Source organism: Mustela putorius, unplaced genomic scaffold (genome assembly GCF_011764305.1).
Source record: "Mustela putorius furo isolate JIRA1106 unplaced genomic scaffold, ASM1176430v1.1 tig00003846_pilon_pilon_pilon, whole genome shotgun sequence".
Lineage (NCBI taxonomy): Eukaryota > Metazoa > Chordata > Mammalia > Carnivora > Mustelidae > Mustela > Mustela putorius.
In genome coordinates, this window is record NW_025421999.1 from 3,550,643 (window position 1) to 3,567,238 (window position 16,596).

Consider the following 16,596-nt stretch of genomic DNA (forward strand, 5'->3'; position numbering starts at 1 on the left):
TCAGTCACAATACCTCTACATACTATACCTCTACGTACTATCCCAAAGTCCTATATACCTCAGTCACAGTACCTATGATATTATATAGAAGTGATCAGTGAGGGGGTCTGCTGTTCCATAAATTATAAGCTGATTCCATGCTGTACCACCAATACCCAGGAGGGACTTAGATTTGTTGAACAGCTCACACTATTTCTGACAACAAAAAAACGTAAGCGGTTTCATAGGGAATTTGAAATTCCAACAGAAGTCAAGAAATTTACAAACTGATTATTTAACAATTTGCAGCTGCTTGAGTTAAGTGAATTTAATCTTTTAATTTTTCTTACTAGTTTGTTGCAAAAAGAGTCTATGCTTAGAGGTAGCCCAAGAGCATTTTTCTTGGCAAGCTGGCTCACTGCCTGGAACCATGTCAACACTTGGCCTAAAGCAAAACAGTGATTGTTCAAGTAGCAGACACGCTGATGGATCTCACGGCAAGACTGAATGATGCATTTTCCACATTAGAATTCTGTAATCATGACTGTCACAAATGTGATTTGATTCAATTACCCAAATCGAACAGCGCATTTCTCTTGTTCTCTATCCTAAATTCCTCATTATTTTATATTTTTAAGTATAGTAAGAATAGAAATAGAAACTTTATCAATACTCAACTGATGCAAAGGAAAGAACTATATATGTAAAATAAATAAAATAGATCACTGTACTCATTCATTGTTCAGAAAAGAATTCTGTATTCCAAATTACCTGCTTACCCCAGGGAACAGTGATTTGTCCAGATAATCACTGCAGCTCTGCATTTCACTGCACTAATATAAGAATGGCCTAAGGACAATTTTTAGATGAAGCAAACAGAAATGAAAGCTAAGAAACAAGTTAAAATTCTATTTTCTTAATATTGATAAAATTAGAATTATTTATAATCTTTGCTTTTGTTTTACATTTTGCACACTCTAAAGTTACCCTAAGAGGGCTCCCTACAGGGCGCCTGGGTGGCTCAGTTGGTTAAGCGACTGCCTTCAGCTCAGGTCATGATCCCAGAGTCCTGGGATCGAGTCTCACATGTCCCGCAATGGGCTCCCAGCTCCATGGGAAGTCTGCTTCTCCCTCTGACCTTCTCCTCCCTCATGCTCTCTCTTAAATAAATAAATAAAATTTTTTTTTAAAAACGAGGGCTCCCTACAGAAGATTGCTGTTTCACCGTTCAGTGCTCAGTTTTTCAGACTATTTCAATTACTAAAGAGGGGGTATCTCAAAACTAACCATAAGGAATTAAACATTGCAAAATGTACCCTCTGCATATTTCCTCCTTCTCCCCTTCATCAGTATGTGCTTGGTCACACCTTCTCTACATCATTTGCAGAATCCAATGATAAAAAAGTTCCTTACTTGGTATTATGTGTGTCGATGGTATGGAAGAGCTCATGTAATTCTTCTCCACTCAGAACTCCATCTGCAAAATATGCTTTGAATTCTTCAAAGGACAATTTTCCATCATCTGAAATGGTAGGAACAGACAGAAGAGAAGCAAATCATTTCACCTCTGTATACTGTTATATCTTTTAATTTTAAAAACTTTGCCCAAATGCTTATGCAGGTTTATTTGTGTCTGTAAACACATTTATTTTAAAAGAACAAATAATTCAAAGTGCAAAAAAGAAAAATAATTTAATATCTCTCTATAGTACATAGGCTTCAGATGTATACTCCCTGATGAAATAGGTCTAATGGTTTTAAGTATGTTTGGGATCATTTATTTCTAGGGCAAACATTTAACAAACAATTTAACATGTCAAAAGGTTATCCACCCAACCAAATAATAGCCTAAGACAGAGTCACTTATTTAGACATTTTGTCTTGATATACAGGACCTAGCAGATTACAGAATAAATACTGGATGTTTAAGAATGCATATTGATTAAACGAATACTAACATTTAGATTTTAGAATCGTTATTATAATCCAACAAACGGTATTCATTCCCTACTATTTAAACAAAAGAACAGTTTCTAAAGACAAGCACATTCTACTTATTGTGGAATACAAAAGTGAATGACAATTAAATTAGGGAGTCTAATAAAAAGAGATAAGATGTGTAGATGTTAGTGTAAGTGCATTACACAGTAACACACAGTAAAGGCAATAAGAGATATATTTTGGAATATATGGGAGTTAGGGCGATCAAAGATCCTTTCATTTGGGGGCATGAGGAGTTTTAGTAACTTTTGCGTCTGACATTCTGCAACAGGTAAATGTGGATAAGTAGAGACTGAAGAAACACAGTAACAAATTAAAGTAAAAGATCTCTACTAGATACAGAAGCAGAAAATTTAATAGAATAGATGTGAAGGAAAAATAAAACATCCTTCTTTCTATGCAGGAAACTGGTTTACCAGTTATCTCAGGTAAGTTGCCAAATGATTTAAGTGGTGGAATGTTCCTCTCCATTTACAAAGAGGAGGAAAGAATTTAGGGTCACAAAACTCCTAAGTGTGGTCTTACCAACACCATACTCAACAAAGTAGAATGTGTCTTTGAGAAAAAGGTGATAAGATTTAATAGGATTGGATCTTCAAGACCCATTTGGGTCTTCCCCCCCCCCCAAAAGATGGCCCACAGACCCCCTGGAGTTCAGTTAAAATACAAATTCCTCGCCCTGCCAGAGCATCTTAATCTCCTAGAGGGCATGGAAGAGGGGGGGCAGTCAAGAAATCAAGATTTTTAATGACCTGTGAGAGTCCTCCTCACACTAACACTTACCATAAAGGACACAATAGGCCTAATCACTGAAAGAGCTGCTTTTTCGGACAGGGATTTAAAGGCTGTAACATTTTCAGAAATCCTTATTTGCAAAATATAAATATAAAGACCTTTGAGAGTTTTTAAATTCCATATAATTATACTTTTAACTTAATAGGTGTATTAAAGCAATCTTCCAGTTAATTCTTGCCAATAGCTAACCGAGCAGACTTAGCATTAGAGGTCACAACAAACCTGATCTAGATTGTGCACTGAATGAGATCCTCACTCCCCAGAGGTCCCCTGGATAGACCTACCCCAGTCTAGCTCAGCCATTCAAAGACCACAGCAACCCACTGCAAAATGAAACTGAATCCACCAGGCTCATCAATTGTCTAATTTTGTATTTCTGCTTTTGGATGGGATATTTTAGTCTCATATCTCAAATAACTATGTTTAACTTTGGCTCAGTGTAACCTGAGGTTTATTCCAGACTGGACATATTATAGTTATTGCTACTGTGTATCTCCTTACTTTGGCAAAATAATATATCACAAGGTTGGGGAACCGGGCACAAATCACATCTAGGTATAGAGGAAAGAAGGAAGGAAAAGGGAGGAAGAAGAGCGGGAGAGAGGGAGGAAGAGAAGAGAGAGGGGAGGGGGTAGGAGAGACGGAGGGAGAAGAAAGGAAAAAGGAAAGGAAGGGAGGAAGGAAAGAGAGGGAGAAAGGAAGAGGGAGAGAGAAAGGAAAGAAGATAGCAAGAAGATAGAAGATAGAAATCAACTCATAATGGACAGGAGGAAACTCTATTATGGAAATTTGTAACAGATACAATACATACATATCCATGGTGGAACAGGTTTCCTTTGGTGAATATTTAATGGTTCTCAGCTAAACTGAGCTGGGCTATTCTAGAACTTAACCTGCCTATGCACCCTATGGACAGCAGGAGCCTCTGCATATGGCTTTATAATCCCCATAAGTAAGTAAGCTTAAATGGTAATGTAAATACTGTCAAATAAAAGCACCGAACAACAAATGCTCTGATCATTCTATGGGTCTAAAAGCCTTTTTTCTTTGTAATTCTTATTAGAAATAATATAAAAAGATAAAGGAGGCATTCAATTTTAGTCCTGACTTGAAGGATGGAAGCTACATTTTGAAAGTCTGTTTTTACCACATCCAAGACTCCTAGGAGTCTTAAATTCAGGATACCACACTTTTAAATAAGCAGTTCTAATGAGTTACTTTGGAATATTTCTAGACTAATTCCTTAATGTTAAACAAAAGTATTACAGTTTTTTGTTTTTAAGGAAAAGGAGACAAAATACTCCTTTCTAGTGTGGTTCTACATTAACAAATCAATCTCAATTTTTTTTATTAAAATATTTTTTTCAACTTCAATTTTTCAACTGATCTTTTCTTTTGAAATGGAACATAATTAAACCTTGATTTATACTGGCTTACAGATTAGCCAAATCTTGTGAGACCTGATATACTATGACAATAAATCTTTTTTTCTTTCAAGATTTTACTTAAATTTTATTTAAATTTAAATTTAAACTCAATTTAGTTAACATACAGTGTAGTATTAGTTTCAGGTGGAGAATTTGGTGATTCACCCCTTGCATATAACACCCAGTGCTCATTACAAGTGCCCTCCTCAATGCCTATCACCCATTGACCCCATCCCCCACCCACAGGCCCTCCTATAATAAATCTTAATCTTTACCAACAAATGATACAGGTTTTCCAGCTTTTCATATCTGAATTACATACTTTGCCTGAGTTTGTCCTGAGCATAGCTGGCCCCTCCTTTGCTTTATTTTTAAAGTATTCTGATCTTATACTCTACATTCCATTAATTTTTGAGATGGAGGTAGCAGATTGCAGTTGCTTAGAACAATATTTATCTTTTTTTTTTTTAAAGATTTTATTTTTTTATTTCTCAGAGTGAGCACAAGCAGATAGAGTGGCAGGCAGAGGCAGAGGGAGAAGCAGGCTCCCTGCTGAGCAAGGAGCCAGATGCACTCAATTCCAGGACGCTGGGATCATGACCTGAGCCAAAGGCAGCCACTTAAACAACTGAGCCACCCAGGCGTCCCACTTAGAACAGTGTTAGAACAAAGAAAACTTGAGTTTTTCACATGGATTTGCAAATTATTAGTATAGCACTTTCACTCACTGTCTCATCAAATTTTTACTCAGATCCTACTATGATCCAACACTGTTTTGTGCTAAGAACATAGGCAAGCCCTTAAGGATTTTGTACTTATGATGGAGGATATAGCAAATGAATAGGCAAAGACTGTTTGATAAGAGTAATTCTAGGAGACCCAGGATGACGTGAAACCATGCAGAAAAGAAACAAACCCTGATGTAGGTATATAGCGAAGGCTTTCCAGAATAAGTGGTATTTCAGCTGAAATACAAATGAAAAACAAAGGTTAATGGGGAAAGATCTGTAAAGGGGAAGAGTATTCCCAGTAGAAGAAATGCTAACCACAAAGCTAGGAGGCAAGAAATGATACGGTTTGGGAATTGAAAAGAAAATTCAGTAAACTTGGTCGAAGAATACATACCAGAGTAGAGCAAATCATAGTTACTTAGGTGCTGGGGGGAGCGGGAACTGGGAGATGTGGGCCAAGGGATACAAAATTTCAGTTATGCAAGACTATTAAGTTCTGGAGAGCTAATGCACAACGATGTGACCTACAGCTAACAATATTGTATTGTATACTTGAAATTTCCTAGAAGGGTAGCTATTAAGTATTTTTACCATAAGGAAAGAGTAATTGTGTGAGGAGATGAATATGTTAAGTAGCTTTATTGTATCAAATATTGCAGAATACATATGTCTGTCAAGTTGTACACCTTAAATATATACAATCTTAAAGTGTCAACTATGCACCAACAAAGCTGGGACAAAAGGCTACATGCTGGGTGGGAGGAAGAACAAGCCAGAAAGTTAGACACAGAGAGTCTGGTTTTTCAATATCATGAAAAACCATACAAATCATGGTAAAGGCTTCTGAATTTACCCCAAGAGGAGCCACTGCCCTATTAGGAAGCTTATGTGGCTGCAGTGTGTAGAGTGGAGTGGACAGGTGTGGCACCCGAAGAGAAGACAGATTAGAGGTCATTGCCCTAATTAGGGTGAGAATAAATGGCGGTTTAAACCTCGGTGGTAACAGTAAGAACACAAAGTAAGTGACCAGATTTATAATCTATTTAGGAAACAGAATCAATAAGAACTGGTGATCAGTTAGAGGTGACGAATGAGAAGGAACAATAAGGCAAACATGACACCCATCCAAAATTGAGTAATCAGATGGATAATATCGTTATTCTCGCAAGAGAGAACATAAGGCAAAAAGCATACGGTTGAGTACTAGGCTCTTTAGCCTGCAAAAATTAGATGTACCTGTGGAATAAGTAGATGCATCTAGCAAGCAGGGGATATGGGGTATAGAATATAGGATAGATATCATAGGGATAGAGGAGAGAGAGAGGGAGAGATGAGGGGGACAAAAAGAGGGAGAGGTACTTAGAATTACCAATACATACTAATTGAGGTCCTAGAAGTGAGTTCATTCTCCCAAGGAGAATGCCTACATTCTGAAAAAGGGCATAGAACAGACTTTGGAAATACCAACTAATTCTTTAAGTTTCAGATTTTATAAATGCTTGGTTGTTGCAAAGATTTAGAGGTTGTACAGAAAACACTTGGCAAAGTATGTAACACACAGTACAAATTCAATGAAAGTAGGTGTGATTTTTGGGTGGCTTTACATGTTCAGTCTTGCTAAGTCAAGATGGTTATGTATTGTTAATTCCCATATTGTTCTCCTTCTTGAAAAGTACTTATTGAGTACACACAGAATAATGGGTATTTGATATGCTTATTTAAAAGTAGAAATTTGGGGGAGCACCTGGGTGGCTCAGTGGGTTAAGCCTCTGCCTTCAGCTCAGGCCATGATCTCAGGGTTTTGGGATCAAGCCCTGCATTGGGCTCTCTGCTCAGCGGGGAGTCTGCTTCCCCCCCTCTCTCTGCCTGCCTCTCTGTCTGTCAAATAAATAAATAAAATCTTAAAAAAAAAAAAAAGAATTCTATCCTAATGGAGGGGGAGATGAACCATGAGAGACTGTGGACCCTGAGAAACAAACTGAGGGTATTGGAAGGGAGAGGGGTGGGAAGATGGGTGAGCCTGGTGGTGCGTATTAAGGAGGGCATGTATTGCATGGAGTACTGGGTGTGGTACATAAACAATGAATCTTGGAACCCTGAAAAAAAATAAAATTAAGACATTAAAAAAAAAAAGAGTCCTATCCTACTTGAAGGGAAGACATTTCTTTGACTGCAGTACTCTCTACCCTTCATATCAAATAAGTTGAAGGGAAGCTAAGAAACACTTGGGAAGGTCAGAGCCCAGAAACACAGGCCCACTGAAAGACTGAGATTTAATCAGATGATTATTGAATACATTGCTCCTCCAATCCTTATCATTGCACTAACAGGGCTCCCATATAAACACAGTGGATTACAGCTGAAAGAGTTGTAAGACTCAGATTCTCTCTCAGGAGGGGTACTTAGGGAAGCCCACATCAACAGAGGAGACAAAAAGACAAGAGGAATTTGAAGGTTTTAATACCTACAGCTACATTAGACACTGCCCAACTCCTAAAAGATTAGCATAATTTCTCAAGCTAGAAACCTATTAATCTCATATCCTATTACCTGATACATCATGATCACCTTTCACAAAAATATTATAAGGAATGCTAAAATGCAAGAAAAAGCACAGTCTGAAGAAACCAAGCAAGCATCAGAACCAGACTCAGATCTGACAGAGATACTGGAATTATCAAACAAGAAATTGTAACTAACTATGATTAGCAGGTTAAAGGGTCTAATGGAAAAAAAGAGAAAAGATGGGTAATGTAAACAGAGATGGGAGCTCTAGGAAAAAAAAAATTGAAAGAAAATGTTAAAAATCAAAAACACAGAAATAAAGAATATCTTTGATGGGCTCATCAGCGGACTCAATACAGCTGAGAAAAGAATCAGTGAGCCTGAAAAAAAAAACAAACAAAAAAATTAAACCTAAATAGAACATCTAAGAACGCTAAGAGATTTGAAAAGGTGTTACACAAATACAACTGGTGGAGAAGATAATACAGAGCAGAAGAAATATCCGAAACAATAATGGCTAAGAAATTTCCAAAGTTAATTACAGAAACCAAAACACATATCCAGGAAGATCAGAGAGGGCAAAACAGGATAAATTCCTCCTTGATATCCCTCCACTTTGACCCAAGCAACCCTATACCTAGACATATCATATTGAAACTGCAGAATATCAAAGATAAAGAGAAAATTTAGAAAGAGGTAGAAAAAAATTTAATCTATAGTCTATATAGGACTAAAAGTACAAATTGCAAATTACAGTGGACTTCCCATCAGAAACCAAACAAGCAAAAAGACTATGGGGTAAAATATCTAAAAGTGTTGAAAGAAAAGTCCTATAATCTAGAGTTTTATATGCAGTGAAACTATTGTTCAAAAATGAAGGTGAATAAAGACCTTTTCAGATGAACAAGACTGAAGAGATTCATTGTCAGCATAACTTCTCGGAAAGAAATGTTAAAAAAAAAAAGTTCTTAGGGAGAAAGAAAGTGATACAGGTTGGAAACTTGGATTTATATAATGAATAGTGTCAAAGAAGAAATAAATGAAAATAAAATATTTTGTTTTTCTCATTCTGAATTAACCTAAGAGATAAATGTATGAAGAATTAATACTAACAACGTATTGGTAATTATAGTATATAGGTAAGTGAAATAAATCACATCAGTTCATAAGGAACAGAAGGAGGCAGGGGAAATATTCTGTTATAAGGTAACTATATTACCCATCAAGTGGTATAGTGTTATTTGAAAATAGATTTAGATTAGTTTAAAAATAAACACTGCAACTTAAATTAGTGAAAAATATATACGCCGACAACTAAAACATTTTTTAAATTAACATATAATGTATTATTTCTTTCAGGGGTACAGATCTGTGAATCATCAATCTTACACAATTCACAGCACTCACCATAGCATATACCCTCCCCAATGTCCATCACTCAGCCACCCCAACCCTTCCATGCCCCTCCCCTCCAGCAACCCTCAGTTTGAGTCCCGAGTTTAAGAGTCTCTTAAGGTTTGTCTCCCTCTCTGGTTTCATCTTGTTTCATTTTTCCCTTCCCTTCCCCTATGATTCTCTGTCTTGTTTCTAAAATTCCTCATATCAGTGAGATCATATGATAATTGTCTTTCTCTGATTGACCTACTTTGCTTAGCATAATACCCTTTAGTTCCATCCACATCATTGCAAATGGCAAAATTTCATGTTTTTTTAAATGGCTGCCTAGTATTCCATTGTATATATATATACACCACATCTTCTTTATCTATTCTTCTGTTGATGGACATCTAGGCTCTTTCCATAGTTTGGCTACTGTGGACATTACTGCTATAAACATTCAGGTGCATGTGCCCCTTAAGATCACTATATTTGTATCCTCAGGGTACTTAGTAGTGCAATTGCTAGGCAGTAGGGTAGCTTCAATGAAAATATTTTTGAGAAATATAATTGATTTGGTAAGAGAGGAGATAAAATAGAATATATAAAATGCTGTTTAAAACTGGATAAGGCAGATAAAGAGGGAGAAAAAAGAGACAAAGAATGAGTAGAATTAATAGAAAATAACCACAAATATGGTAGATATTAATCAAAAAATACCAATAACCAATTTAAATGTGAATGATCTAAATATACCAGTTAAAAGACAGAGATGTCAGGGTGGGGGGAAAAAAAAGAGCCAACTATATGCTGTCTGCAAGAAATCCACTTTAGATATAAAGACTCATATAAACTAAATCTAAACAAATGGAGAAAGGCATACCATAAGAGTGTTGAACGGAAGAAAGATGAAGTAGCTATATGAATTTCAGTCAAAGTACACTTCAAAACAAAATTATCAAGGATAAAAAAGGCATTTACTTAATTATAAATGGGGTCAATTCTCCCAGAAGACAACAATTCTCAGTGTGTATATGCCTTAAACAGAACATCAAAATACATCTGGCTAATACTGATAGAACTGAAGAGAAAAAGAGACAAACCCACAATTACAGAGATTTCAACACCCCCATTTTAGTAACTGATAGATCAAACATGCAGAAAACCAGTAGGGATTCACTTTACCTAAACACCACTACTGATTACTTTATCTATAGTCATTCATATAATACTCCTTTCAACAAAAGCAGAATATGAAATCTTCTCAAGCTCACATGGATTATTCACCAAGATATGTCACCTATCTATTTAGTTTTGGCCATAAAACACACTTTAACATATTTAAAGTAAAGAAGTGACATAAAGTATGTTCTCAGACCACAGTGGAAGTAAACTAGAAATCAGTAACAGAAAGGTAGCTGGAAAATCCCCAAATATTTAGAAATTAAGGATCACTTTTCTAATTAACACATGAGTCAAAGAAGAAGTGTCAAGAGAAAGCAAAAAAATATTTTAAACTAGATGAATATGACAGTACAACAAATTAAAATTTATAAGATGCAGTGAGAACAGTTCTTTGAGGAAAATTTACATCATTAAATAAATACACTATAAAAAATTATCTAAAATCACTATCTAGGCTTCCACATTGGGAAATTAGAGAGAAGTAAATTGAGCCTAAAGCAAGCAGAAGAAAATAAATAATAAAAATTAGAGCACAAACCAATGAAATTGAATCCAGAAAAACAATAGAGCAAATCAGCACAACTAAAAGCTGATTCCGTGAAAAAACTCAATAAAATAGATAAAGCTCTAGTTAGGCTAAGCAATTAAAAATAAAAGAAGACAATATGATCAGTATCAAAAATGAAAGAAAAGTTATTGCTCTTCATAAAAGAGTACTATGAACAACTCTATGTCCACAAATTTGATAATTTACCTGAAATGGAATAATTCATTGAAAGACAAAAACTACCAAAAGTCACACATAAAGAAACAATCTTAACAGGTCTATATCTACTAAAGTAATGGAATCAATAATTAAACCTCACAAAAAATAAGGCACCAGGCCCAGATGGATTTACTGGTAAATTCTATCATATTTAAGCAACAAATGAAACCAATTCTCTGCAATCTCTTCCAGAAAACAGAAGCAGAAATAATATTACTCATTCTATGAATCCAGCATTAGCCTAATACCAAACCTAGATTAAACCATTATAAAAAAGGAAAACTCTAGACCAATATTGTTCAGGAACATAGATGCGAAGATCTTCAACAAATAGTAGCAAATTGAATCCAACAATGTTTTAAAAAATTATACATAAAGACCAAGTGAAATTTAGTTTAGTTATGCAAGGCTGAACCAATATTAAAAAGCCAGTCACTGTAACCTGTAACATCAACAGGCTAAGTAAGAAGAAATCTACGATCATATCAATTGAAGAAAAAGCATTTGATGAAATTGAACACCCATTAATAATAAGAACTCAGTGAACTAAGAATAGAAGAGAATTTCCTGAACCTGATTAAGAACACCTACAAAAGCCCCAAAGCTATAATCATACTAAATGGTGGGGAAGTAGAAGTTTCCTCTTAAAATCAAAAATAGATCTTATAAGGTGTCTTTTTCACAACACTTATTTAACAATATTCTGGATTTCCTAGCTATTGCAACATGACAAGAAGCAGGAATAAAAGGGTATAAAAAGTGGGAAGGCAGAAACAAAACTGTTACTGCTTCACAGATGGCATAATTGTTTATGTTGAAAATCCCAAAGAGTCAGCAAACAAAACAAAACCCAACCAAAAACAAACTCTCTGAAAAGGAAATATAGCAAAGTCACAGGGTATAAGGTTAATATATAAAAGTCAATTGCTTTATTATAGATCTGTAGCAAGCAACTGGAACTTAAATAACAATGCCATTTACAAAAGTACACCCAGAATGATGTGCTTAGGTATACATCCAATAAAATATACAAAGGATCTAAATGCAGAAAACTACAAAACTCTGGTGAAAGAAATTAGGTAAGATCCAAATAAATAAATAAATAAATAAACAAATAAAGAGATATTCCAAAAGAAGATTCAACATTGTAAGGCCCCAGTTCTTCTTGGGCTCCTCGATGGCTCAACTGGCTCAGCATCCAGCTCTTGATTTTGGCTCAAGTCACAATCTCAGGGTCTTGGGATGGAGCCTGGAGGTGGGTTCCATGTTCAGCAGGGAGTCTGAGGATTTTCTGCCTCTCCCTCTGCCCCTCCCCTGCTTGCATGAGCGGGGGTCTCACTCTCAATAAATAAATAAATGAATCTTTGAAAAAATATATCAATTCTTCCCATCCTTGTTTTTTGATCAATGTGACTGATAATTGCAATTAAATCCCACCAAGCTACTTGATAGTACTGACACATTGATTGTACTATTTATAGGGAGAGACAAAAGACCTAGAATAAACACAATCCTGAAGAGGAAAAAACAAAGAAGACTTAATAGTACCCAATTTCAGGAGTTAGTATAAACTCAGTCATCTCACCAGTGTTGTATTGGCAAAAGAGAAGATGCATAAAATCAATGGAACAGAATCAAGAAACCAGAAATATAACCACACTAATATAGTCAACTGATCTTTGACAAAGGAGCAAAGGCAATTAGAGAAAGGACAGTCTTTTCAAGCAATGGTGCAGAAACAACTGGATGTCCATATGGAAGAAAATGAACCTAGAAATAGATTTTACACCTTTTGAGATAATAAAATTAACTCAAAATGGATCACAGACCTAAATGTAAAATCCCAAAATAAGAGAAACCTTGGATTGGGTGACAAGTTTTTAGATACAACACCGAAAATATAATCATGAAAGAAAAAAATGATAAATTGGACTTTACTAGAATTTTAAGTTTGCTCTGTGAAAAAAATACTCTTAAAAGAATGAAAGACAAGCCATAGGCTAAGAAATATTTGTAAAACACATCTGAATAAGGACTTTATTTATAATATACAAGAACTCTTAAAATAGCAATAAAAAGGCAAAAGCCAATTAAAAAGTGGCCAAACATCTGGATAGGATAAACACAAAACCAAAGAAAATATACATATGGCAAACAAGTATTTGAAATATTTTCAATACTGATTGTCATAGGGAATTAATAATTTAAATAGTAATGAGATACTCCTACATCCCCATTAGAATGGCTTCTCTACAAAAAAACCACACACACACACACACACACACACACACACAAAAGCCAGCAACACCAATTTCTGGCTCATATTTGGGGCAACAGGAATATTAATTCATTGTTAGTGAGAGAGCAAAATGTTTCAGCCAGCTTGGAAGATGTTTTAGCATTTTCTTTTTCTTTTTTTTTTTTTTTAAAGATTTTATTTATTTATTTGACAGACAGAGATCACAAGTAGGCAGAGAGGCAGGCAGAGAGAGAGAAGGAAGCAGGATTCCTGCTGAGCAGAGAGACCGATGCGGGACTCGATCCCAGGACCCTGAGATCATGACCTGAGCCGAAGGGAGTGGCCTAACCCACTGAGCCACCCAGGCGCCCCTAGCATTTTCTTATATAGCAACAATGCTCCTAGGTATATACCCAGCTATTCAAAAACTTATGTCCATACAAAAACTGCATGTGAATGTTTCTAACAGTTTTATTCATAATCACTAAAATTTGTAGGTAATTAAATGTCTTTCAATAAGTGCATGGATAAAATAATTTTAGTACATACACAGAATGGAATATTATTTAGTGATTCTTAAAAAGTGAGCTATCAAGCCAAAGAAAGTCATGGATGAATCCTGTCAGTGTGAAAAGGCTCTGTATTTTATGATTCCAATTTTATGACATTCTGGAAAAGACAAACGTATAAAGATAGTAACAAGATCAGTAGTTGCCAGGAGTTCAGGGCAATGAGGGTTGAAAGGACAAAACCAGGGGAGATTTTAGGGTGGGCTGACTATTTTGAATGACATGGTACAATTGTAATATGCCATTATACATTTGTTGAAACCCATAGAACTTTAAGCACAAAGAACAAATTTCAATATGTGTAAATTCCTAAAAAATCATTTAGTAGTTCAGGGGATTGGATTCCAGGATGGAATGGAGAATGTGACAAAATAATTTAAATGTATTAGAAACATATATGAAACAATCTCACTGAAGATAGTGAGGGAAAACAGTGTTGACCTAAGTAACTTTGGAAATGAATGGCATCTATATAAAGGCAAGATAAGCCGTACAGAAGCATTATACTGTAGTTGATAGAGTTGATAAAGTTGTTTTCCATGGGCACATAAGTAAAACAGCCGAAATACTACACATGCACACTGAGACTGAACAGTTATGTAAATCAGTAACTGACTTGGGGAGCAAGTGTCTCACTGTTGGGAGTGATAGGTTACTGATAGAGCAAAGGGAGGAGACTAGAATAATCCATGTAGTGATGGTTTAAAGTTGGAGATATGACCATGACCTCATTAGATTAATATAGATAATATAGATACATACGAGTACATGCAGAAACATTAGCAGAAATATGCATACACTTGGGTTACTATACACATGTATATTTCCTTCTCCTCCAGCCAAAGAGCTTAGAAGCAACAATGACACACTAATAACAACGAGCACATCCACCACCCCCATCTTTGTTTCTCATATCATTCTCTAGTAACAAAAGATATCAAGGATCCTTGGACAAAATGACTGATTCTCATACTGGGACAGGATTATAAAAGATGAGCCTCCAGCATCTGAAGGACCAGAGAGTAAGGGAATTACTAAAAAACTCACAATTATGAGAGTAAGTCAAAGGCACACAGGTCTACTGAAAGAGCTCCAAGTGGCCAAAGTGGGACCATTTGAATAATAAAATATAGTGAGTAGTACTGGACTAATCATAGAATAAATATCCATGTGTCCATAGTGTTATAAATAAATACACCCATAAATGAGAAAACAGACAAATCTCCCCTGCAGAGGAATTATAAGTAATTCATGCACATACTCAGTCCTCAAGGAGGTGGAACGTAACTTCCCACTCCTTCAGGGCGGACTGCCCAGAGTAACTTCTTTCCAGAGTCCAGTTACAGAAAGGGGAAGAATGAGTAAACTTTGCAGTGGAGAAACCTGACAGACACTACCTGATCCAGGAGATGGAGGCCAACACCAATAGTCATAAGTCACGTTGACAGTATAAATCTTTGATATAATATGACGGTACTTTACCTCTGTGATCTTCCTCCCCCAAACACATAACCTCAGCCTACTCATGAGAAAAAACATCAACAAATTCCAACTGAGGGACATTCTATAAAACACCAGACTAATACTCCTTAAAACAGTCAAGATCATCAAAAACAAAGAAAGTCTGAGAAACCGAGCCTAAGGAGATAGGATTACTAAATGTAATGTGCTATCCTGGCTGGGATTCAGAAACCGAAAAGGGACATTTGGTAAAAACTAAAAAAATCTAATGAAGTATGGACTTAGGTTAAAAATGTATCAATACTGGCTCATTAATCGTAACCCAAGTACTACACTAATGTAAAATGTTAATAATAAGGGAAACTGGATGTTAGGTATATGGGAATTTTCTATAGTAGCTTCAGTTTTTCAATAATAGAAAAATGTTCTAAAATAAAAATTTAAAAATATATACAATAGAATATGAACGTTATATGTAATTCCATACACACATAAACAATATATGAAAAACTGCTTTGCCATGTTATCAACATGGTAAAGTCAATTATGTTTATTCATATTAAATTTTGAAATCTAACATATTAAACTCAACAATCAACTCAATTAATTCATTTTCTCAACCCCAGACAAGCTACCCTGTCTCTCATGTTTATCTACAGACTATCTGAGAGAATGAAATGTTTTATGTACTGGTGCTCATACAAGTAAAAAATATGTTGACCTATTATTTTTCCAAGCATTTCTACTCTGAATTTTATTGACTACACTCATCACAATAACATCATGAAATAGTTATATATTCTTACTTTTCTTTCCAGGAGCAGAAGAAAACTGAATTACAATAAGATTAAGTAATTCTGATGTGGTCCCTGAAAGCACATCTCTTGGGACATATTTTTGGAACCAGGTCATTAAAACTGACATCAGTTTAAAATTTACCAAGTGCCCAAAACTCAGGTAGAAAACTGAATAATTCAGTCAAACCTTTGGCTCCTCACTGACTTGATACCAAATATTTAGGTTCCTTACCAGGAAAGCTTATTTCTTATATCAGAATAATTTTGTCATTTGGAATTCTGTTGGAAATATGAAAACACTGTCTTCATCTTGTAGTAATGAGTATATATTAATTTTTCATGGCTAGGAAGTGTGCTTTTAATTTAGTTAAAAAAAAAAGGTACCTGTTTAGAATGGATAAAGAAGATGTGATACACACACACACACACACACACACACAAAGATTATCAGCCATCAAAAAAAAAAAGGCGATCTTGCCATCTGCACTAATGTGGATGGAACTAGAGAGTATTATGTTAAGCTAAATAAGTCAATCAGAGAAAAACAAGTATCATATGATTTAACTCTTACGTGGAATTTTAGAAACAAAACTGAGGAGCATAAAGGAATGAAGGGAAAAATAAAGCAAGACAAAACCAGAGACAGAGACAAACCACAAGAAACTCTTAACCATAGGAAACAAACTGAGGGTTGCCTGGGGTGGGGGTGGGGCATAAAGTACCTGAGTGATGGGCATTAAGGAGGGCACATGATGTAATGAGTA

At 35.5% G+C, this 16,596-nt stretch overlaps 1 protein-coding gene across 1 annotated transcript in view; it reads right to left on the bottom strand.

Moving 5' to 3' along the window:
• The window catches only part of NECAB1 (N-terminal EF-hand calcium binding protein 1), a 203,396-nt gene that overhangs the window by 166,487 nt on the left and 20,313 nt on the right, over positions 1–16,596 (bottom strand). Inside the window, exon 3 of the mRNA XM_045063139.1 lies at positions 1,393–1,501. Within this exon, the coding sequence (XP_044919074.1) occupies positions 1,393–1,501 (109 nt within the window). The remainder of the gene's footprint in view (positions 1–1,392; positions 1,502–16,596) is intronic.